At 40.7% G+C, this 25,466-nt stretch overlaps 1 protein-coding gene across 1 annotated transcript; it reads right to left on the reverse strand.

The window, feature by feature from the left end:
• Window positions 1–217: 217 nt before the first annotated feature.
• ass1 (argininosuccinate synthase 1) lies at window positions 218–25,095 on the reverse strand. Its single transcript, XM_019274109.2, has 15 exons — window positions 24,953–25,095; window positions 24,027–24,161; window positions 22,935–23,003; window positions 22,040–22,228; window positions 20,136–20,192; window positions 19,955–20,029; window positions 18,989–19,059; window positions 18,867–18,897; window positions 13,581–13,671; window positions 9,721–9,805; window positions 8,912–8,976; window positions 6,036–6,167; window positions 3,873–4,029; window positions 758–823; window positions 218–668 (listed from the first exon to the last, which is right to left on the reverse strand). Exons 2-15 carry the CDS (start codon window positions 24,126–24,128, stop codon window positions 617–619), a joined length of 1,242 nt encoding a protein of 413 aa, XP_019129654.2. The 5' UTR covers window positions 24,129–24,161; window positions 24,953–25,095; the 3' UTR covers window positions 218–616.
• Between the last annotated feature and the right edge of the window lie 371 nt (window positions 25,096–25,466).

Genomic DNA, 25,466 nt, shown 5'->3' on the forward strand with positions numbered 1-25,466 from the left:
TGAAGTCTTCACGGGGCAGTGACTGTACAGCACCAAGAGTTAAACAGCCAGGCATTAATTAATAGGCTAGTCAGCCAAAGACATGAGCTATTAATCACTAACACATTGAAAGTGACATCTGATTGATATCTATGACGAGTGTTTGCATGGAAGCTGATGATAAACGTTGATTTTTTTTTTCTATGAAGAATTAAGAAACAAACAGAGGAAGAAGAAACACTATTCACTTGGTTTTATTTCTGAAACAAGGAACTTGTTTGCTCATGTACTGACATACACCAACAATGAGGCACATTCAAGAAATAAAATATTATGAAACACATTACCAATTGCCTAAATTATAATTAACATTAATCTACACCGGATTCAAATTGTTTTCCTATCATGAGTACATTACATTTTCTAGATTATTCTTCCTCCAAAGAAATTCACCTTCACCATCTAAGAAATCCTTTTACAGTATATACTACAGTACAGTTTGGTTTGTGTTTTAGATAACCAGATCCTAACATAACTAACGGCAGACAGTAAGGAAAAAGGTTTACAACGGAGGCACAAAGTCTAGACCTATACTGCTTAAACTGGAGGAGAAAGATGGTTCACGGGACTGCAGCAGTTATTTCTTGGTGGTGCTGGCGAGACCCTGCAAACGATGGTGTTCCCTTAACCTGAACGAAAAGAACAAGAAAGAGAATATGATTTAAAGTGTAGGTTTATGCTGTGTGTAGATTACTCTTAAGGCTGAAGGGATGCTAACCTGACAGCATTAATCCTGATGAATCCAGAGGCATCGCATGGGTCGTAGTCTCCCTGCACATCCATGCTGGAGTGAAAACAAGTCAAGAAAGAGGCAGGTGAGACCAAGAACTGAAGGAAAAAACTTACAGGATATTCTAGTAACAATATGAAATGTTTGGTATCATTGCAGTAAACATAAGAGACATGATGCCTCGTCAACTACTGGGATAACTGGATCATTGATAATCTGCTCTTGTGAAATAATGGTCCGATCGTTTCTCCTCTGAACGCTTCTCTTTAGCATTGTTTGTCCTGAATAACGGAGAATCAATATCGCAGAATAAAAACACACTCGTGTTCGAAAGCACACAAAAGATGCACATAATCCATTTTTAAAAACAATCCCATCATATCAACTCCGAGCTAAGTGTTGAAGTGATGATTTTGTAATCTGATGTTTGTCTTCCACTTCTTCTATATTAAAAAAAAAAAGACGTGAATCTATAACTTGTGTGTTCTATGTTGTTTAGGCTGTTTGTTGTGAAGTCACGTCTTCTTAAGTGTGTGTGTATGTCTCACAAAGAGTGTCTGCGTGCCGTGTAATTACAGCAGTTTCTACCTGCAGTGCTTAATACACTCTCACTGAGTCCTCTCCTCCCTGCGACACCCCCAACTCCCAATGTACAGCTTGCACTCATTCTTCAAAAGCACTTAGCAAAAAAGGAAATTGCCAACAAATGATAGGATAAACACTATAAAAAGAAAGAGCGACAACTAAATCATCAACTCTCAATACAAGGCTCCCTACTCGGCACCTGAACACCATTATGAGTGAGTGGCTTAAAAGAATATGGCACCGTGTGTGAGTGAGTGTGAGTGTGAGTGTATGTGTGTGTGTGCGTGCGTGTAAGCATGCGATATTGTGTGTCTTCCTTGAAGAAACCCTGCAGTCTAATTGAGAGTGGAGCCAGCGGACAGCGAGGAGGGTGACATTTCTGTCTCAGATGGATGCGGTGACCGGCTGTATTACCACTGTGTTAATGACGCCGTTTACTGTTGCCCGTGGAGAGCCAACAGGATGTCAGCGGGGGTTTCATGCCTAATCTGGTCTGTGTGTGTGTGTATATATATATGTGTGATTGTGGCAGGTCGTCATGTAGTGGCAAATAAGTGTGTGTGTGTGTGAGAGAGAGAAAGAGAGAGCCTGCTGCTTCCAGGTGTATAGCTGTCAGATACAGTACATGTATTAATGCTGGAAAAAGTTTTGATAATCCAAAATATCTACTATAACAGTGTATAACATGACCAATTATCAAAATATACTGTTATATACTATTTCTACATAATTTTGAGTGCTAATTATGGTGTGTCACAGATATATTATATAGATATGCTGGCAGACATGAACAGTAAATTGCAGCTACAAATCTCACAAAAACTGATGAGTAAATTTGTTCGTTTTATTTATAGTTCTGGTTCAAAATGTTCTATTTCTGTCATATTTGATATCAAAATTAACTGTTGAAATTCATGCATAAAATCTATGTCTTTCTATGAAAAGAAACCTCAGATGATTTAATAATTAGTTCCTACATATCAACAGTGGTACTGGCTTCGAAAGTGTTGGTCAGGCTTCAGTCGGCACTACATTATACTGCTCCAGCAAAAAGAAGTCATGGCTGAGTACTGTGCATGCAACGCAGAGATGAAACAATTTGGTGATTAAACGATAATCGATCAAAAGAAAATTAGTCTGCAACATTTTTTTAATTGATCAATCTTTTCATTTATTTTTTAAAGCTAGAATGTCAAGCAGGCTCATCAAATGTGAGGATTTGATGTTTTTTCTTTGTCATATATGATGGTGAACTGAATATCTTTTGGGTTTGGAAGAAGCATTTTGAATATGTTTTTATTTTGAATAGTAAATAAAAAAGTTAATTTGGTAGACTGATTCAACCTTTAGTTGCAGCCCTGTGTGTATGTATGGCTATGCAGGTAAACATAGACCACCCTGGCCAATCACAGCTAAACATTCTCCTATAAGGTTGCGTGTTAACGTGCATGACCACATTTGAAACTTGATTTGTGATGTGCTCCCTTATGGAGGAACCACTGCGCCCATCTGTCAGCGGCCTCGAGGTCTTTGTGATGCTGCAACACAACACCTCTGTCACACTTCTGTGTCGTCTCTCGGCTAAGAAATCTGTCAGGATGGTGTTCCGAGAACACGAGCCTTCGTCAGCGAGAGTTTCTTAGCAACTCGCTGGTTTGAAAGATCAATGAGTCGTAATTCATCTTGAGTGACTGAGCGGTAATTAAATGTTTTACTGAAGACAAGGATACTCAGAAAAACTGAGACGAAGTAACAAGCTAATACAATGTGGGTTAAAGGGGCTGAATGAATGCACAGTCTGAGTACAGTATAATCTCTGTATGTTTTGCCCTGTGTGAGCAAAAGAGATAAATACTCGGGGTATTGATTTTTTTTCCCCTGGCCTTTTCTCTTGCCAAAGCAGTCTAAGGAAATGAATGGCTGACTGTGTGAGACATGATTCCTTGTGTCCCTCTTTCTGACCTGCTTAACTAGCATGACACCCATGTACTTTCCTCCTAAAAGCCCAGTGAAATCACCTCTCTCCTCTGGCTGAAAACACCATTAGCTCTCTGACTCTAGGGTAAAAGTGGAGTGTGTATGTGTGTGTGAAGTGGAGATGGAGGGGCATATGGAGGGGTTTTACTTTGGTCAGTGCTGAGCCTGCCCAGAGGGCATCAGGGGTCAGCCTCCTGAACAAACCCACTGTTACCACGGCTAAGAGGCCACAGGGGTGCAGTAGGAGGGGTTGGGGGTCGGGGTCTGCCCTCCAGGAACTGAGCTTGACACTTCTCTGATGTCTTTGTGAGGCAGGGTCGGTTTAGTATGTTGATGTGGACGACATGAGAGAACTTGGGCACGCTGACCTAACAACAGACTGGCCGGTGAACATGTGGAATAGCTGCACTGTGCCCAGAGCAGCCAAACACAGCTGTCGAGTCAGGAGAAGCACACACTTTGATTCACTGACACATGGCTGCTTTTATAAGCACACTCACGCATACAAATATACAGCGGCACACTGTGCTCTCCTAATTACCTGACCAACTCTTCGTTGTAGAGGGACTTGGGTGACTCTCGTCCAAGGATGTAGACCTGACCCTTGAAGACAGACAGCATTACTTTGCCCTCCACGTTCTCCTGGGATTTGCTTATGCAGTGTCGCACAAAATCACACTCCGGACTGTACCAGAAACCTGACGGGCACAAGAAAACGGCAGCATATTAACATTTATAACAAAAAGTACAGCTGTGAAGGGTTGTTAAAAACAACTGTTTGTTATTTTTCTTCATTTAAAAACACACGAACAAAACCCCTTTAAATGCTCCCACTGATAATGACACTAGTTAATATGTGCAGTATATATATATATATATATAAAATGATAGGATGGACAAGTGGAGAAAGAGGCTCCTTCGCAAATCCTCCATTAGCACCAGGATTTACGAGGGTCCATGTGATGCCCACAGTTCAATCTTTCACAGTCTAAAACTCTTGCCATGCTTTGGTCTCATTTCTGTTCCAGGTAAAGTTCATACACGCCTTTCTTTTGTCCCATTTCTCTGACCTGGCCCGTCAGTCTCTGAGACAGATGGGCGAGGGATGTGTCTGTATACGTTCAGAGGTCAGGCACGCCCCACTCAGCAGGGGTGCTCCTCTCATCAGCAGCTGACCTCCACCTCATCGTCTGGCCATGTTCAAAGACACAAACCTTCCCTGCTTTGATTGCCTCTGAACTGGCACGAGGCGACGGACATGACAATTGTTCACAGGCCCCAGTTTACTTTAGAGCAAACTATATTTTAATTATATTTGATTTGATCTTCATAATGGTTCTATGTGTCACTGCAAGTGTCTCTGTATAGTGGGTATTTAGGAAAATTTCAGTAATCAATATTTTCATTATTGATTAATCATTTGGTCTGTAATGTTTTGAAATTGCTCATTTTAAATAATAAACACTTGACATGATGTGGAACCAGGAAAAAACCCGAGCACATTTCCACATTTAAGATGCTGCATATGTTTGGTGCTTTACTTGATAAATGACATCAATCATTAATTCTTTCTCAAATTTTAATTGAATGACTTTTATTTTAATCAACTAGGCATTTCATTTCTTACAATTACAAATGTAGCTGTCGTTTACTTGTCAAATGTTTGCTGCACTGGTGCTGCACTGCTCTTAATTGCTGCAAATTCTCTTGTGAAAAATTGTCTGGGCAAATAGTGACATATTAATGCAAAACAGATGCAGGCCAGGTGGATTGTTAACATAAGCCTCAGTGCCAGGCGTCTGCTATCTATCTGCAGAGTAATTAATGATTTAAACCCACAATGGGTTTAATCTCTGGCCTGCTTTTGAAGATCGCACCTTTGTGTGCGTGTGTGTGTGTGTGCGTGTGCGTGTGCGTGTGCGTGTGTGTGTGTGTGTGTGTGTTTGCTTCCTGTCTCTGGAGGGTATAACTGAAGTGGCCTAGTAGTCAGTCTCTAATGGCACTGATCCTATTATGTGGATGAAGGTGCAGGGGACTGGCGACTGAGCAGAAGGGATGATTAAGACACCTGAGCCGAGAAAAGCTCACACAAACATGCAAATACACTGAATGCACGCGGCGGTAGGTACACATTTCACATGGCTCTTATATAAACTCTAAAGGGATGTTAAGCCTTAAGACTGATACAGGATTCCTGTGGCTGATAGTAGTATTGATTATTGAGAGTTAAAAAGAAAAAAAAAAAAGAAAATCAGATAACGATACATTACCCAATAGTTTTTTTTTTTCAAGTTATACCATGAACTATTTTTAAACAGATTCCTTGGTAAAACATGGTAGATAGAGATGATGAGACAGACGTCAGTGCTGTTTGGTGACTAAACTATGTAATGGTGACGCAGTTTCTGCATTTCTGCGCTGCAGTTTCGTATTACTTATCTTATCTCAACATACGCACACATATGTGTGAATATACCTGACTGATTTATCAGTCTAGCTCTACCTCTGACATGAAAAACTGTCAGTGGCCACCCATACAAGTTTAAGAATGCTACAATTTCAGATGCAGCAAAGGACAATTTAAATGCGACGTTGTTATTGACAATAATTCAGGATTTGTTGGCATGTAAAAACTAAAATCCCGATGAGTGATGTCAAATCTTCTAAACCATCTAATCAAAGATTATGTATTTTACGGACTTACCGTTGTAGACGAGTTCAGAGAACTTGATACCCAGTCCCTGTTTGATCCGACGGACCTCTTTGTCCATGGTAAAGGTCTCAATGTCTAAATGGGCCTGCAACAGAATTGTGCCTCCTGGAGTTTCATATATCCCTGACAAACACAAAAAGAATCAACAAAATTAATTAATGTTTGCACAAAAATCCACAGCAGTTGTTGAGGTTTTCACCCATGAATTAACAGACGAGTAGGGCGATGCACGCACCTTCACCAGGCTGCATGTTATCCATCTCAACTATTCGACATAATATCTTGTCATTCTCATAATTTTATATAGCCTACTACCTTTCTGAGACCCAAATGATGGCGGATAACAAACTGACATAGTGCATATAATGCCCTCCAATACACCCCTTAATTTTATTACAACCAGCGGCATCATCATCATCAGAGGCCAATCATAGCAGCATAAACTACATGCTCTGTTCATTTCATCTGAACTAACTACAAGCAAACGGCGCTATTAACCACTGTCAGCTGTCTGACAGACAGGCCTTCATAATGCTCACAAAACATGGATGAGCCTGTCCTGGGTAAATGACAGGGTAGGAGGCCCCTGCCAGCCTGAAGCCTGGACCAGGGCTCTGCTTACCCTGCAATTTACCCCCTCTGGACAGAGAGGGAGGGGTAAGAGGAGAAAAGATGAGGTAGATGACGGGAGAAATGAAGCTGTCACTCAAATGTCAGCTAAAACAAAAGCAGGGCTGAGAAAATGCTACAAGACAGATCTGACAACGGAAATAGGAGCTTTATCAATGACATCCATTTCTGTGAGAGCTGAAATTTTGAAAAAGAAAAACTGAGTGCCGTTTTCCCGTCCAACACATAGTTCCTCACGTCATCTGTCAGCTTGAATGAATGGCCACTCTTTTTTTTCTTTTTTTGATTCAAACTACGCTGCCAGATACTTCACCACAGCCGACAGCGGGCTGCCAAATGTGACAATTTGTATGTTGTTCTCCTGAAGCCTAAAACTCTTTTCTGAGATTTAACAGATGAAAGCTATTTAATCTCTTCCAATCTGGTGAGCAGTGGAGCTCCAATCTGTACGTCCCCAAATACTCCTGATCTGAAAATGGAGAAGCACTTACTCTGTGCCGGCAGCCAAAAAACACAGCTTAGCAATACTGCTAATTGTCTAAAGCCTCAAAAGGGTGCCGACTGAGCTAGAACGGCTTGTGGCTTTTTGGTGATCCAGGGCCACGGAGGGCACGTAGGGACATTTCCGTTGGCTCTATCAGATAAATACATTAAAACTGCCCTCCAACACAACTTGGCTTAAGTGCTCCAAAAGAGAGATAGCTTAACAGAGGAGAAAACAATGAAACACTATCTGAGTAAGCTCCGACGGTGGCAGTTTAGTTAAGCTTGAAGAGAAAACACCCCCAGTGGTTTTTGAGGTTTTAATCTTTTATACGGTTACTGCAGGTATGCTAACCATGCTGCAGGCCCAAAGGGGTCAGCTCAGGAATTAAATCTTCCTGAGCTGATCCCCTCTGATGCTTCGGGCAAAGTGTTAGTGCGGCATAAACAGGCAACACATGTAAATACAAGTAGATAAATATCTTAGGATCGGTAGAAAATGATGCAGAGTAGAATTTAACGTTTGTTTTGGACATTTCTCATCATTTCAATAAATGAAAACACAAAAAAAAGCTTTTGAAAACTATTTTTTAAAGTGCCACAAACTGGAAGTTTGACGGCAGCAAAGGCCGGCCTGTTCATCGTGAAAAGATACAAACATTTATGACTGCTTTTGATAGTCTGAACCTCAGCAAACACCATCAACGGTGCACAGGTCAGAGGCCAGACAGCGCTGTGACAGGTGGGAAATGTCAGTTTGGCACACAGGCTTGTTGAATGTTTTGTCACATAGTGACAACATTCTTGACGAACCATTTCAATCCCCCCTCTGCCTCCCTGACCCCACACAAATAAATATGACCCAACACACAAATAGGTATGACATGTCACCATTCAGTCCCAGCCATCATCTATTGTGCTAACATGACTGCCATTCCAGAGGAGCCCAACATGTACACTCCACGGCAGTTATTCAACCACTTGGACACTTCGTGATCCACCTCTTCCTATTGCAGGAAAAAGCTTTGATCTTTTGTTCGTTCGAGGGGAGAGAAAAGTGGGCTTCCCATTTTCCAATTTCTACCTGCCATGTTGCGCCACAGTCACAGTCTGTTGGCCAGTCAATTTGCCAATCATAGCACATAGTGTCGTGGGGGAAGAGGAGTGTGTGTGTGTGTGTGTGTGTGTCCAGGACACTGGGCTCACTGCCCTTGTATATTAGCTGTGGTAACACATGTAGAGAGCTAACAAAGGAGCTTTTCCAGTTGCCTACAAAAACATCCCCGTGTGACTGCATGCGCACACATGTGATCGACTGTGTATTTGTTTGTATCCGCCGAAGCATTCGCGCCATTATCTTATTCGCAGTGTGTGTGTTTTCTGTATGTGTGTGCATGCATAAGTGGAATAGAGGTTACTTCGGTGTCTGTGATTCCAGGTGAACCAGAGTAAAACACTTCCTTTGAGCAGAGAGCGTGTTTTGCTATCCGGTCCACTTTTATGGAAGTGGAACAGCAAGTGTGACACTTAAAGCACTCATGTAAAATAACTGAAAATTGCATGAAAGCCTTAGAATGGATGTAAAATTAAAATATTGAGACGTAATCCAGGGTAAGTGCTGTTATGTCCATCTCACTGCATTTACAGTGTAGATCACCGTTTGTGTAAGTGAGGAAGCCTGTCAGACTAATTTGGCACAAAAAGAAAAAGGTCATAACCAAGACAGACGAAAAATATCATTTTTAATTCCTTACCTCGGGACTTCATGCCAATGAAGCGGTTCTCTACGATGTCAATCCGACCAACGCCGTGCTTTCCACTGAGAAAGGACAGACACAAATTAGAGTAGTCCACATAAGATGCCTTTACAATTAAGTGATTTCTTAATTGCCCTGCCAGTCAAAACATAATCGTCTTTTTTTTTTCTTTTTTTTTTTAAACATTACAACATTAAAAATTTCAATTAATAAAAAGCAGCCCAACAGAGAGCCAGGAAAGAAATCACACCTTTAGTAGTTGTGATATTTTCTGTTTCATTCATCATCTCCTCTCTTCAAATATAATATTTTGAATAGCAAAGGTGGAAAAACTATTTTAGTTTCCCCTCATGGAAATTAATTCCATTAATGCCATTAATTAAGAACGTAATATGAAAATGTTACAAAGTAGTCTCTGGTGCATTTAATAAACAAACAGCTTTGATTGATTTCCCTAAAAAGTCCTCAATAGCAACATGATGAAGCTCAAAAGTGGTAGGTTTTTTTTTTTTTGGCATAAGTGGGCTCACTCTTAGTAATTTAATTTATTCAGACAGTTGAAAGGCAGAGAGGGAGAGTGGAAAAGACACGGGAGGGAAACTCTGGTGGGATTTGATCCCAGTCCAGCAGCAAAAGAAAAACATCATTTCAGAAGTGGCAAACTTAACCACCGTCCTACCTCTGGGGCCACTTAGACACTAAACTGATAGAGAAGCTTCCTTACTTATCATACATGGAAGTTAAAACTGATTTTTAGTAAATGCTTTATAGAGATACATTAGGAGACGCCACAGAAAAAAGCTTACCCAACTGTATTGAGGTATGAGAAGATACCCAGAGGTGATTCCTCAGATGTGCTGTCCTTCTTATTGGACACCCTGATAGGCACTCCTAAAAGGGAACACAATGATGATTTCCTAAATGATTATTACACAAACATACCAATAATAATATAAAAAGAAATAAAAATAAACTTTACTGTTTATAAGATTTTAAATGTCCAGCATGATTGAATTTTATGTCTTAGATTTAAAAGCATTTAATGTTTTCTTTGTAGGTTTATAAGAAAATTCATTTTGAGTTTGTGAAACATCATTCCTTGAACAGACTCTATCCCATCATTTATGTGTTTTGATGCAAAAAAAAAAAAGAAAAAGAAAAGAAATGACAACTGCAAAGCAGATAGCTTTTAAATTGTAGCCCTGCTGCACATTTACTCAAACATATTACAAGAAAATTACCTGCATAGCTGTCAGTGTCATACATTACTGAAGTGAAAATTATCTTTTGATACGTGACATATTTCACTTTGTTGGTGAATGGTGTGTGGAAAAATACCACCCACTAGTCTACAGCAGTTACCTGTGCTTTTAATAAATAGTTGGAATTTTTCAATTAAAGCAGAGAATACTATTCTTACTATAAAAAAATACACATAAATACTGAATACACCACAGAGAGGAGCAGCTTGGCTGCACTTATTCATGGAAATGTGTTTTGCAATTTTTTCTCATTCAATTCCTCCATCATGTTGTTTCTGGCTTTGTTGTTGCCAAAAGAAATGGCATAAATCGCTCTAATATTACATAAATAGAGGCTTTAAACGCAAAGCTAATTTGGAACTTTTGCAGGTGAAAAACTGGACCTGCATGAATTTTTATGTTATCGTATCAGAATGATGGCAAAGGTGCCTGAAAGCAAATGTAATAGCAGCGGTCTGCCTTTGCTCTTCGAGAAGGGTAAAAGTGATTTTCATTCAGTCAGAATCAATCAAACAAAATAACAACCCACAAAATGAAGTAAGAAACAAAAATACATGCATAACCTTTAAACAACTTAGTTCATCAAGAGTTTTGGGAAATGTGGAAAAATGAATTTCAACTGACTAAACTGTCACACAAAAAAAAAAAATAGCAACAAGTTGATAAAAATCTGCTGACAAGTGCTCATTATCTCAGTCACTGAAATCAATAGTCCTCAGCTAAAAGTGAAAACCATTACAAAAGGACGTGGTGAGAAGGGCTAATAAATTCAAAGGCCCTGCTCATTTGAAAGCTGTGAAATTGTGGGCAGGCCTTTATCTAATTCAATTACTCACGCAGCTTTGTTACCCGTACTCTTTTTGCGCTGAGATTTTTTTTTTTTGCGCCACTGAGTGTTTTGTGTGTTCATGCGCATGTGCAAGAGACAAAACCACTTGCAGAATCATCACCTATCTTCCTATTACTATGTCTCTAACACACACACACACACACACACACAAACACACACACACAGACAACACCCACTCTCGCACACTTCCTCTCTAAAGCCACTTAAACCACGTACACATCAATCACTGTCACGGACCTGCTTATTCATGGCCTTCAATGAGCAACACAGGCCAAAGGTGGAAGCAAGGAAACAAACATGACACATGGGTGTGTGTGTCTATGTGTGTGTGTGTGTGTGTGTGTTTGTGTTGAGAAGAGAATATAAGCATATGAGGACTACACAAGAAGAGAGTGATACTGACTCTCCATCCGCCCGGCGTTACAGTACTTTAGTGTGCTTGTAGTTGCCAGTCAAAGAGCTTTGAAGAGAAGAGCAGCACTTCTGATCGCCTTCCTTTCAGCCAGCGTTTACAAAGCCCTGACAGGAATGACACGTGAAGCACTTGACAAATTTTGTCCGACAAGGGCTTTGTTGATGGCCCATTCTCATATCGCGGGAATCGTGGTGGCTCCCATGAAAGAAGAAAAAGTACCTCCCGGTGCAGGAGACGGCAGTATGGATGATGCATTACTAAAACTGCCCCCCTCGCCAATACCTAATAATTAGATTAAAAGTTCAAATAAATTAAGTGTCTGGGAGTATAGGGGCTGGCCTTTCGTCCCTGTGCTCTCTTTTTTTCCCCTCGCTCTCTCCATCATGCAGGTTCTATCATTCACTGAGGGGTCTTTTTCTCCCAGTGATCCCTTTCTTCAGTTTTTCGCAGCCTAACAGTGCAGACAATGGGAGCGCAGACACAGTTGTAGGAAAAATTACTGCTTTACATTTTTCCTCTCTGTCTCTTTTTCCTCTCCACTTCTTTGGTATGAAAGGAGGGAGGGATGAAATTTTTTTTTTTTCCCTTAAAAAAAAAGGGAGAGGAATGGGGAGTGGAGTGTTTGACGGGGGAAAAGGTTCCTGTCGTTAAATATTCTTTTTTAATCAGTGAGAAAACTTTGGTGAGAAAGGCAGGGATGAAAAGGTGGGAGGGGGAATGAAATGAAACATTCTTGTGCTGATCTTGTGCTCAGAGGGAGGAGTAGGCTCGGGCCTTTGTGTGGACAACTAAAACAGCTTTTGTCATAGGGTGCTCAATAAAAGGCACAGGGAATATGTGTGAAAACAGAGCGCAGGCCTGCAAAGAACCCGCGAAACCAGACTATGCTTTACTACTGCATCACTGTTTTACTCAAGCACATCTCATCTCCAGCTGAACTGACAGAAACCTACTTGTTTTACTGTATAGTTAAACATTTTCTTTGGGAAACTGGTAAAGTGAGATCTGAACTCATTTCAGCATTTAAGTCCTCATTGACTACTGGGTGGGCGTTTTTTTGGCAGCTTTAATTATCACAAATATTCCGACCAAATGTTGCCAACCTTCTGAACCTCCCTTAAATTAACGTTATAGCTCATAAAGCTGCCCATCAAGCCCATGTGATCAGAGGAGCTAGTGTCTCTCAGCCGATTGATGTGGGCGCTCTGCAGCCTCCACTGGTGACCAGGGATGAAGGGACATCTGTGCCATTTGCCTCAGGCTTGGATGTTTCTTGCCGTTTTCTCTCTGCGCAAACATGTGACACTTTCCACTATTCAGCTCAGCCCCTGTGGCAGTATATCTAATGAGCGTTTCTCTTTGGGCCCTCAGGGCTTGGTGTATTAGCAGTACTTAATGCTTCCGGCCTGTGTGTGTGTGTGTGTGTGCCCTGAGGCCAAACATGGCAGCTTTGGACCTGGTAATGCTGTGAGGGGTTAAGGATAAGTCTGGGTGGTCAGGAATGGCGATAAAGTGCAACCGGGTCAGCGTGAGAGCTGTAGCCCTGCGGCGATAACCATCAATGTTAAGTAACAGGAAGAGACGTGGAGCGGACACTGAAGATTCACACTATCTCTTAGTGGAACTGATATCATTCAATAAAAATCATGCAAAGTAACTGAAACTTCTTTGCGTTGTGCATGATATATAATGAAAATTATCACAACTTTATTAATTAAATTAATTTTGATGGTTGATTGTAAAACCAAAGCCTGATTGTGCAGATTTTTGCTGGAATTTAATTAGCCCTGAAATGTGACATAATTTGAACTCAAAAGATTATATTCAATAGAAAAATACTAAATTTATAACAGGTAAGACCAATTATAAGCCAGATGTTCCCATTTTAAATCAAAAAGTAACCGTACTATTGGATTTTCTGTATATTATGTGTATTGCATATGTAAGGTAAAGAAAAATTACAAATTTGGCTGAATTTTGATTTCATATTCATTTAAATCATGAGCTCAAATTACTAATACCAATTCTTTCATAGCATATAGGTAAATGTTTTTCCTTCTATATCAGGGTTCAGGTTTTAAAAGTAAAGTAAAAAAAAAAATCAATTAAAAAACAGATTGATCAACAGGTGACACAAACCGTTTCTGAACTCTATCTCCAGTACATCCGGAGTGTTGGGAGAATCTTCTGGGTTTTTGGTCATCAGGTACAGGTCAACCGGAGCATGGCTCTAAAAAAAAAAATAGAAGAACACACATAGTCACTCTCTCTATTTCACACAAATTAGTTTCTTTGATGAATAACCAGGACCTTCTGAGACCTCATCAAAGAACAGCACAGGTGGATGGAGAGGCTATTGTGTGAGGTGATAACGGACAAACTCGAGACATGGCGGGGAGAAGAAAAGAGAGGATGAAGCGTGAAAACGGAGATACCTGAAAACACCATCAGGAGTTGACCGAAGACAAAAAAAAGAAAAAAAAAATCAATGTTCCATTTTTCTCCTCTATTTGGTCTCATTTTCCCTGCATGGCCTTTCACCACAGGGGGAGACGGGGGAAAAGTGGAATACGAGAAGGAGAGGGCAAAAGAAAGAAATCACTCACATCCCCAACAATAGTGAACACCTGACAAGTCAACACATACCTGATACTATGGCAGAACATATGTGAGTAACAATACATCCTAAATAATATCTGCCTTTCTGTAAAAAACCTCAGATCTGCAGCTGCGATTCTTCTCTGCCTGTCTTCACCTGCACTAATCTTCCAGGTTTCCAGTTTTGATTTTCTGACTGACGTTTGCCATCTTTTTTATCTTCAAATGAAGACTTGGGCATCACACAACAAAGTCCACACCCTAAATCCACTAAAGTTGTCCTGGGTGACAGACGCTTGTCGTTTTTTTCCAGTCGGTGGGAGCCGAGAGCGATTTCGGTAAGTCATGGTTGGGACCTAAAAGAGCGTGGCGGTCTGACGTGTCTGCTCAGCGATGTGGCCCTCCAACAATTACACAGCATTAGGACAAGACGATGGCCAATGTGTCCTGAGCTGAGGCAAATTGCAGGGGGACTATGCAAAATAACTACTGGGCGCATTTAAATGGAAAGCTTTACCAGACACTAAATCATCATACAATAACTAATCGGCATCTGCTCGTCGCCTGTCAGTGAGGAGAAAACGAGCAGCGCAATCACTTTCCTTCCTTTTAACTAAACACCAAAATTGACTGGGAAGGCGCCCGTCTTCCTCTCCTTTATTTTCTGCCTCAGTGCCCTGAAAGATGCCAAATGAGAGCGAATGGGAGAGGGGTGAAATGACTACCCTAAAAAGCCTTTTGATGCATACTCTTTGAGGGGGCAAAGAAGGACTGAATTTTAAATACCGGACAGTGATAAAGTCTACAGTTCCTGTGGTGGTATACGCTGGTTGTAAACAAATTGTTGTCTTTTTTAGTCTTCAGATAAAACATATAGTATAGCACATAAGAACAGTATTAATTGGTGGCAGGTTTGGCAAGTTACAGGAAAAATTCAAACAGTATTTATTACCAGTATTACCTTAATGGTTTTTGAACATGTTATTTATTAATTAGACAAGCAGCTCCAGATCTAGTCTTTCTGCAAAGACAGATTGAAGTAAAGTTTTTTTTTTAAATCTATCTCTGGAAAATATTAAGATTTTTGAATTTAATTTAACTTCCTGTGTTGAAAATTTGCATTTTCTTTCCTGTATCTTCATTGCTTTAAAAAAATAAATTGCCTAACTAGAGAAAGACTTCATATGAGAACAATTTCTACCTGATCAATTAACACTTAATTTAAAAAAAATATAAATCCATGCATCTAGCTTAGTAATGCGTGAAAACTCATTCATGCTCCAACAATGACAGCTCAAACTTAATAGCCTATTGGATACAAAAGAAAGAAAGAAAAATAAGGGGAATAGGCTTGTTTCCAGTGAGCGAGAGATCAATGCATTTCAATTCAAACCCCCTGCAGGTGGACCTGTCCCAAAGCCATGGCCCTGAAAGAGAGGAAAAAGGTAGAGACAGAGAAGGCGGGGAGCGGGGGGTATTGGTGGGAAATGGGGCATGAAGCGCACCATCATGTAGCACAGAGCAGCTCCTTTGGCAGTCTTTGCTTCTGCCATATTGTTGTGCTAAACGTGGCCCATACAGCAAAGAAGAAGGCTGACGCATGAACTTAAAGCAAGTAAATTTCTATCTTTCCACATATTAGTTGCCTCATTGGTTTTCAATCGAAGCCAACAGAGCCAAAAGAAACAGAGGTGGCAGGAGGGAGAGGGGGGAGGAAAGGGAAGGGAGAGTTGAGAGGGAGATAGAGGAGAAGAGGATGGTAAAAAAAAACATCTTTGGCGCAATGGGTTGGAAATGACGCTTAAATCACCACGTTTCAAGTCTGTGCTTCTCTTTAAAATGCAAACATGGCAAATTGAGACAAAAATAAAACAATACACACATGATGTGCTAGATAGATATTTCTATTCTTAACACCCAGGATGTTTTGGTTAATGTTAGGGCCTCAGCTGAATTTAATGAGGACAACAGGCACTTTTACATGGAGGCAAAGCTACAGTGATGCCGAGTTGGACACGGGGAGCACTCGCTAAGTACTACAGGTCAGACCAATCAGACCTGAGGGCAGCGAGGGCACATGACAAGCGCTGACCTCTTTGCTTCAAAGCACACATTCACATGCATACATACACCTACGAGCCCACTTCCTTTCCCTACAGGCAGTCTCCTGTCCATCTATCTTTCCATCCAGCCATGCGACTGGCAGAAAACAAGTTTTCATTTCCTCTAGGTGAGCAGGGGCTTTGCGTTACGCTCCTTTACTCCTGGTCAACACGAGCAGTGGCTCCATCAGCTCCCTGATCAAAGAGCGGAGCAGGCCCGGGGAAGCTCCCTGACAGAGGGTATAATTAAGACTGAGGTGATGTTTTAATGACTCAGGACAAGTGTCAGGGTGCCTCGGGCTGGGCCCTGACTGCTCATGTGTGGAGGGACAGAAACGGAGGGAGGAGATAGTGAGGAAACTGCGGGGTATTGAGCCATCTAACAATTGGCATGTTGCTAATCAGATCTGATGAATACCACAACATGAGACATGCGGCATAGCAGAGAGGTACAAAAATCCAACCTGTTAACTCAGCGTGGGTGATATGGTTCAATTTTCTGTGACAGTATATGAAATTTTACATCGCATGTCCAACATATTATAAAGAATTCTGGAAATTCAATTGAGGAACATTTATAGATGAAATGACCATATGAAAAATTTGTTTCTGGCCAATTCTGTGAATTAAATACCAGACAAATCATAAATAAAAATACCGTAAATCTAATATTGCCATAAAGAAGTCCTGTTCACTATTTGGTAACATTGCCTACTGTGGTGAAAAACAAGCAGAGATATCCTTGATCTCGTATATTCTTCAACGAAAGATGAACGGTTGATGGTCTTCATCGCCAGACCCTAATGCCAACAAAACCAGAATCTAATGCGCATGATTTGTTCAACTTAAGGGCAACCGCTACCTGAATGCAGTCAGCAGGTATAACACAGGTATAACAGATAACTGAAGTTGCCCTGGGTGCATGTCTTCACATAGGTTAACACTGCCAGATGGAGGTGAGTAAATAAAAGTCTTTGTGCTACAGGCAAGGTGGTTTAGGGTTATCAGGAAGGATACAGTGTTAATCATAGAGTAACCTGAACTCTGCTGACTCTTATCAACAGGAGAACATATGAGCGACCATTTGGACATTTCCTAATCTGACCGTGTTGAGCAGAGAGGGCCCTTTGTATCACAGGTGGAGGGTATAGGGGGGGTTTGAATAGTTGGGGTCCGCCCTGGGCCTTTAGGGCTGTAACTGGAGGAGAGAGATAGGCTGATACAGAGAGGAGATACTTAGAACAAGATGACCTCTTTCAGATGACCTTCCAGGTCGATCAGGATCGGTCATGTTGGTTTGAGAAATTCACTTTGTTGTTCTTATTTTTGTATGTGCATTAATTTCCTGCTTTAAAAAGCATTTAACAATGTTGTGATGTTCACCCTGATCCCAATTTCTAAACATACCTGGAAAAAGTCAAATTCCCAGAGGGGCCAGAAAGGCTACTGAAAATTACTCAATTACTACAATTCTTTCAAAGTTCACACTATCATTTTGTGCCCTGGGTAATATATTCAAATCCTTTTATCACTATGGACCCCTGCACCATAAATATTTCATTGTATTTAATGCCATTAATCGATTCAATATCGGACTAAATGGTCCAACACAAAACCCCTGAATGAAATCAGTTACACAATACTGTCATCATGCATCGCTATGCTATTGAGCCGGTCGTGTCTCATTCTTTTCAAAACATTTCTCCACAGGCCGACCACTAAAGAGGCAGTAGAGGGGTGGGAAAGGGACAGAAAGAGTGAGAGAGATAGAAGTCTGTGAGTTACAGTGGCCCTGCCCCTGCATCTCCAATCCAGCAGCGCGGGACCCCTCGCCTCCCTGTGACACCCCGTCCATTGGGGACTCATCTGTCTGGCGCGCTGTCTTTGTACTTTACTGTTACTAGTGACATTTTGGTGTCACGGTGTCACGATGAAATGGCTCCCCTCCCACGTTGCAGCCCGCGGCGGCGCAACTAGTGGAACAATGAAGTCCCGAGGAGTTGGGGCTGGAACTCAGGAGGCCCCAGCTGGGCGCAACGCCCTAACCCTTCCCCCTCCCTGGCTCCCATGAAATCGGGAATTAGTCGAAGCGTTGCTGACGACAAGTCAGTGTCTGTGTGTCCCGGGCTCTTCCCAGGGCCCGGCAAGGACCCGGGGTGAGGAGAGACAGAGACACAGACACAGCAACCAAGGGATGGGAGATTTCGAGGTCACAGGGGGCAACCTGTATGTACTGCTTTGACCTCCGACCGCAGCAGAGATCAAACTATGTCTCACCCATGGTACTGTGGGAGAGTGAGTCGTGTTTGTCTCTGGTCGGACTGGCATGGGTCAGCAGAAGGGACAGACGCCTTACTGCTGTGTTATTTGTGTGTGAGGAGGTCAAATGAGATTATTATTAATGTCAAATCAGTTTTAGGTGTAGTTGACAAATGTTCGGGGTATTTCTGCCTCTGATTGTTCTGTTTGTTTAAGCACCAGATTATATCGTGATGAATTATTAGTTCAAAACATTTTAAGAACACGTAATGATCTGAAGATGACATCGACTGTCCAGATGTTTATGTGGAGTCTCAAGTCATTTTATCTTAAACTCTACAGGTTTTCTCTTCACCTGTACAAATGCCTTTGTGTGAAAGTAGTCTTAAATGTTATTTCTTGGTATTTAATCAGTGCTTATTCATTTTCTTTCCAAGAACTTGTAGATGTTGGGAAGTGGTCTTACCTTAGGATTCTCCAAGATGCCAGACTCATAGCTGTAAAGAAACAGAAAGTCTGTTAAATTGTGACAGAAATAAGATATTGAAACAGGAAGTAAAGAAGGTGTATCACACCACTTCTACCCACCTTATATGCATGAGGTTGGCGTCCATGCTCCAGGGGGCCCGAGGAGTGACAGGCACAGGGATGCCATGTTTCTATAGTTTGACAGAGGAAGCTGTTATGCTACAAACTGTTGCACCCGAGGGTTAAAGTACAGACTTTAAATAAGAGCAACACTTGTCTGTCCACAAAGTTCCGCATACAAAAGAACCAAGCAAAAACTATTTCCAGTGGCTGGTTTTTGGCACGCTGTGTGACCAAAATACATCTGTTTCCCTGCACCGCTTTTGTCTCAAGTGTCCACAGTGGAAAAAAAAACAAAAACAACATCAACAAGGAAAGATGTCTTCGGTATGTTCAATGGAAAAGTCGACAATTCAGTGTTTTTAGATTGTAGTATTCCACAGGTCAGCAAGAGAGTGGTGTTGACTAAAACATCATGACCACCCTCTAGTGGGAAAAACAGGTCAAACAGCCAATAAATGTGCGTGTGGTCTAAGTAATGTAAATCTGAGGGTGTATATAGGTACTGAAAATAGGTACAGCCAAGGAAGAACTAATACATTATATTGTATTGTTTTCAATTCAATGCACATGGTAAGGGGATTTCATTTTTTATCAGCACATGTATAATACAACCCTTTATTGATTGCAAGGGGGGAAATTGAGTGTTACGACGACATAAGAGACAGGACAGATACAAAAAGGATTCAAAACAGGGAGAGCTCTAAAATAAAATGAAACCTAGATGCAGATACAAAATAATTAGGAATTCTTTGAGTTGTAATTTAGTAACAGCTTTTCTCTTTTGCTGCTGAGAAATCATCCTAATTCAGACAAGACAAACTTTTTCATGCCAAAATTTCGGATTTTATACTTTTATTCTACAATTTCTAACATCACTGATTACAAATTCAGTGATCTGTAGTTGGCGGCTAAACTGGACTGGATTTTTTTTGTGATTTTGACATTAATAATTGATGGAGTTACCTCAGCATATTCCATCAGGTCTTTCCTTCCCCGGAAACGGTTGTAGAATTCAGGGACCCTCCACGGTGCAATGATCTGAAAAGCACAAACAGAGAGAGAGTGAGAGGGAGTGTCGGGCTCTGCTGCGGGAGCATCATGTCAACAGATGCTGCAAGTCAAAACAATGAAGCAGCAAACTTACCTTAACTTCAGGGTAGAGGGCATAGCATGTGAGCTCAAAACGGATCTGGTCATTTCCCTGAAAAACACAGACACAGTGGTTCAGCTCTACAGTATGTACCACATGTGAGGTGTGTCGACATTCGTCTTTATTTAGGTCAACATTTTCAAATCAGCAACAGTAACTGACTGTGGGTACAGAAGGGCTGAGACTGATTATTATTTTCATTGCTGATTATAGAGCAAATGATTATTTAATTACAGTGTCAGAAAATAGTGACAAATTTCCCCTTGGATTTTCCTAATTCTCACACCTAACAATCTTGTTTTTACCGTCATAGAAAACCACCAAAAAACTGAAATATTCACATTTGAGAGGCCACAACCGGTAAAATTAGCCATTTTACTTTCACTACTTTTCATTATATTACTTAAATCAATAATTAAAATAATTGGTTACTTTTCTGTCTATCGACTAATCAGTTAACTGCCTAATAATTCTTGTTGGTTGATGTTTCCTACTGTCTGGATTGTCTGGTTGAGTTTTCATTCTTACATTTTCCTGCACAGTGCCTAGTCATATATATATGTGGGTTTGAAGATAAATACAAAAAGATGGACGAGCGATCTCACTGTATCATTTACCAACAAAGAGAAACAAATAAACAAAAACAGCTGAAAAAAGGTTCAGACAGAGATCAAGATGTTGAAGGTATTTTCACTTTATGATGTGGTTTATGTCTCCATCTACTGGCAAAACATGGACACTGCATTTCATCTGACGACATCTCAATTTGGAGTAGAAATAGTAGAAGAAAAAGAAATGTATTGTAAAAAAGGTATTGAATGATAAACTGTATATCAAAGAAATGAAAAACATATCTATAGCTTACTTCTCTCGCGTAATCAGTAACGATAAACTGAGATTTCTTTTTTTACAATGTAGCTTAACTTACTCAAAAGCAGCCATCTGTCAGCTGCTCACCCTTTATGGTTCATAATTTCTTAGATTTTTTTTCTGTAGTAAAATAGATGAGATTAAAAACAGAATTACCCAGCTGGTTATTTTTGAAAAACTCATAAGACATCGTCTAAACTGGTTTTAGTTTTAAAATCCACTATTGTGATACTGGGCTATACATTTTTGTATTATAATTATGATTTTTATTTTTATTATCATTATTATTATTATTATTATTATTATTATTTTTATTATCATTATTATTATACAATACTTACACAACCGTTTATTTAAATAAATAGAGAATGCTGTGCTGTAAATTAGGAGTAATATATTCCAGATTATCTGAGTAACAGACAAATGCAGAAGACAAATATGACAAATGTCATGAGGGGTTGAAACAAGGTAGCTCTGATTTTTTTCTCCAAGGAACCAAGGCTAACATTTATTAGTCACTGCTCTCACATACTACTCAGAACAGAGTCATGTGGCAGGCCTCCAAACCACACAAATATATTCCTCTTCGAACTGCAGTGACTCATGTCATTTAGGTGGTAATTCGGAGTAGTGTGTGGTTAAGGGAAGAAATAGCTCTCAACAGGGTATATCTCTAACTTACTGTTGTTTGAAAAGGTAATGTTCAACCCTGCAAACATGGGGTCTAGACTATGAACAGTGACCTTGTTAACAAGTTTGTGCTTGGAAAAAAAAGAAAGAAAACTGGCTTGTCTTGTGGATCAGGATCAGGCACAAATCATTTAACCACAGTGTTTCGGATTACATTTCCACACACCATCAGAAACTTTAAATCTCATATTACCCTCTGTTGTGTCCTAGCTCTAAAAAAAAAGGCAGGAAAATGTGATTTGTCTTTAAATAAATGTCATTTAGGTAGCTGGGATTCAGCCACATTAGCAGATTGTTGGACATTCAGAATGTAGTCTTCTGTCCTGCGTCTGGTTTACCTTTCCTGTGGCACCATGGGAGACAAAATTTGCACCCTCCTTGCGTGCAATCTCGACCTGTCGGCGGGCGATGCAGGGCCGTGCTACAGATGTGCCCAGCAGGTATCGGTCCTCATAGATGGCATTTGCCTGAACTGCAGGCCAAATGAAGTCCGCCACAAACTCTGCACGCAGGTCTTCAATGAAAACCTACACAGGAACAGAGGTCAGAACACAGAACAGGGCTTTGTGTTAATCTCTGGGTCATTTTTATGTGAGAAGATTTCATGAATTATTTATGACATCATTCACTTCTAGGACTGTTCACCACAAAAGAGCTTTGTCTCATACTGTAACTGATGTGAGGTGAATAAACATGTTTTCTGTACTCAAGAATCAGAAAAAGCAGCTACTGATTTCTAATCATTGGCTGAAAAGCACATCAGCCGGCAAAAAGCACCTACATTCATGAGTTATGTTTCTGGGAAATCAAACCCAGAGAAATAATAACTGAACATGTTTAAAATAAGGGCGGTGCAGTGGTTAGCACTGACACCTCACAGCGAGAAGGCTCCCACAGAGGAAAGAGGTAGGTGTGAATATAAAGGTGAATTATTTTTCCTGTCTCTATGTGTCCTGTGATGAACTGGCGATTTGATCAGGGTGCACCCAATATCTCCCTATGTCAGCTGGGATAGGCTCCAGCCCTCACGACCCTCAGGATAAGTGTTTACAGAAAATGGATAGATAAAATGATGAAGTGAATTTGGTGTCTTATTGCAGAAGGTTGGTCTTCTTGGATGTCAACGTTTCCCACAAGCATAAAAATGCTGTATCACAGTATTACATGGAAAAAATAAATATATATATACCATATGAGATGTGAAACCATCTGACAGGTGATGATGTCTCTTACCTTCTTTGCACCAAGGCTTTCTGCCTTTTTCCGGGCAGCTTCAAAATCTTCATCCTGACCAATGTTGGCCTAGAAAAAAAAACACACATATAATTACACATCGAGTGATGTCAATATTAATTATATGTCATTTTAATAGCTATTTGTACCTAAAACTATAACAACACAGGTAAACTGTGGGGTTAGTTCAATTTAGAGTTTCTGTGAAACAACATGCAAGCCCTGCATGTATAAACATGCAGACTCGTGACTGCGCAAGTGTTAATTCTGACAATCCGCCATCTTGTAATTCAGACCACGTCTGTAGAGGAGCATGAACACAACTTAAGTCTGTCTGATCTCCTGAGATGAACACTACACGAGGGAATACTTTGCTACAAGGACAAGATGCTGATCATCTAGGAAACAAAACAAATCTCCAGCACAACTCCTTAAGCATGATTTTAATCACCGGATGAGTCATATTCAATGGCGCAATTATACATAACCTCATTATGACATTGCAGCTGCGCTATGTCAAATTATCAATAATTATTTGTCGATTACACTTATAAACCAGAAGCCTTGTTGAATTTTATTTAACATACAAAACCTCATCACTGCTGCAAAAACACATTCCAGTCTGCATGACTGCCTGACACTGATGTAATTTTCTGTGACATGGTGACGCACATGCATCCTTTTGCATATTTGATCAATCACGCCATGGATTACTGGCTGCCATTCTTCTTCTGCTTCCCAGAAAAAGCCAAAACAGGTTTGTCTGCACCCAACGTGCCAGTGCAGCGTACCACGAAACCACTGAAAGAAAAAGTTAGACCACAAGAAAATCTGCCTATGGTGCAGCTCTAAACTGCCACGGGGCAAAAAGTAAATCCACCTAGATTTGTGATGCATTGTGAAGGCAAAGCCAGTGAGAGTAGGTACGTCTGGTACGTTTTTTTAGGGGGACAGCTGATGGAAAGCTCCTATATGTCTCTATGACAAATTGCGTCAGCTGTCTGGAAAGCACAAATTACATGACATGCAAAAGCAGCTGGCTGGACACACAAACGGGTGTCTGTTGCACACATGTTAGTCTCTAAACCTTACCAAGAACGCAATTACATCGTAGCCCTGTTCCTTCAGCCAAACCAGAATACAGGATGTGTCCAGTCCACCGCTGTAGGCAAGAACCACTGTGCCTTTAGACATGATGAGGGCTGCTCAGTCCAATTGGTAGAGAAGCTGCGGAGTGGAAACAGAGAAGAGACAGCAGGGAGTAAATTACATCATTTATTAGATTAGTAGGCAAGCACATGTCGATATACTGTACAAGCTGAGCACACCGAGGAGTTAAAACAACATCCTGTAATGTCATCATATAATAAAAACCTTTTCCTAATTTTTAAAAAACTCAATTAAATCACTTGACAAGCATCATTTTGTCATCGAACTGTCCTAAAATGTACATTTATCTGTCTGGTTTGCTGGATTATCCACCTTGACAGAATGAAATCAAAGTTTCATCAGCATGGTACGAGGATGATGATGAAATCTTCACAGGTAGTGTCCTCACTTCCTCAACCAACATCAATGTGCAACTCGTGGATCTGTCACATCCACAGTGAAACTTATAACTACGGAAACATGTGGTATAATGTGCCATCCAACGTGTCTTTAGCGCCTGGGTGAAGGATGATGAATTAACTCATGGTTTGTTTTCCATCAGTGGGTTTCTGCGTCATTTTAAGACACGTTAGGTTAGGACACATTTGACTAAAAGGATGATGCATGGCACGTCACATCGTGTCTGTGCGTCACCTGTATTCTAACACACATGTACATTCCCCGGTATAGCTACGTACATAGTTTGGATATATTCATATTTTGCCACAGCAACTGTGCAACTCAAAGAAAAGAAGAAAAAAAATGACGTTGCAGACTTACCCATCGAAAAACATGAAAATGCAGTCGCTGTGACTGACAGATAAAACCTTACATTGAAATATGAATCGATACATGTGGATTATACTCACGGTAGAGTTGGTTTTGAGGGAAATAAATGAGCCGGAGGCAAGTTTGTGTGCGTCCGTCGTTGAGGCGTGGAGGAGAGTAACACGCAGCCGCTGCTGAGCCTCTGATGACCCGCCTCTGCTGCTGCTGCCCTCTGATTGGTCCAGCTCAGGCTGCGTAATCAAAAACTCATTCATTCATAACGTCATATCCCGAAAAGTGATGGAAAATAGTGATGAAAGGTGCTCCTGAGTTGCATTATGTACAACGTGTCTGGAGCTGGACTCATGCCAGCAATTAGACCAATAATATCTGTAATTTTGATTGTTGTTATTTTAATCTCAAGCCTCTCTAAACAGTGGTGGATTAAGTATTCAGATGTCTACTTGAATGAAAGTAAACACACAGAGGTATTACCATCAGAATTGTGAAAGAACAGGTTATGGTTCCTGTTACTGGTATAAAAAGTTTGGTCAAGAGCTTAAGTATAATTTTGCGGTACTTGTAGTTTACTTAAGCATTTCCAGTATCTGCTTC

Source organism: Larimichthys crocea, chromosome IX (assembly GCF_000972845.2).
Source record: "Larimichthys crocea isolate SSNF chromosome IX, L_crocea_2.0, whole genome shotgun sequence".
NCBI lineage: Eukaryota > Metazoa > Chordata > Actinopteri > Sciaenidae > Larimichthys > Larimichthys crocea.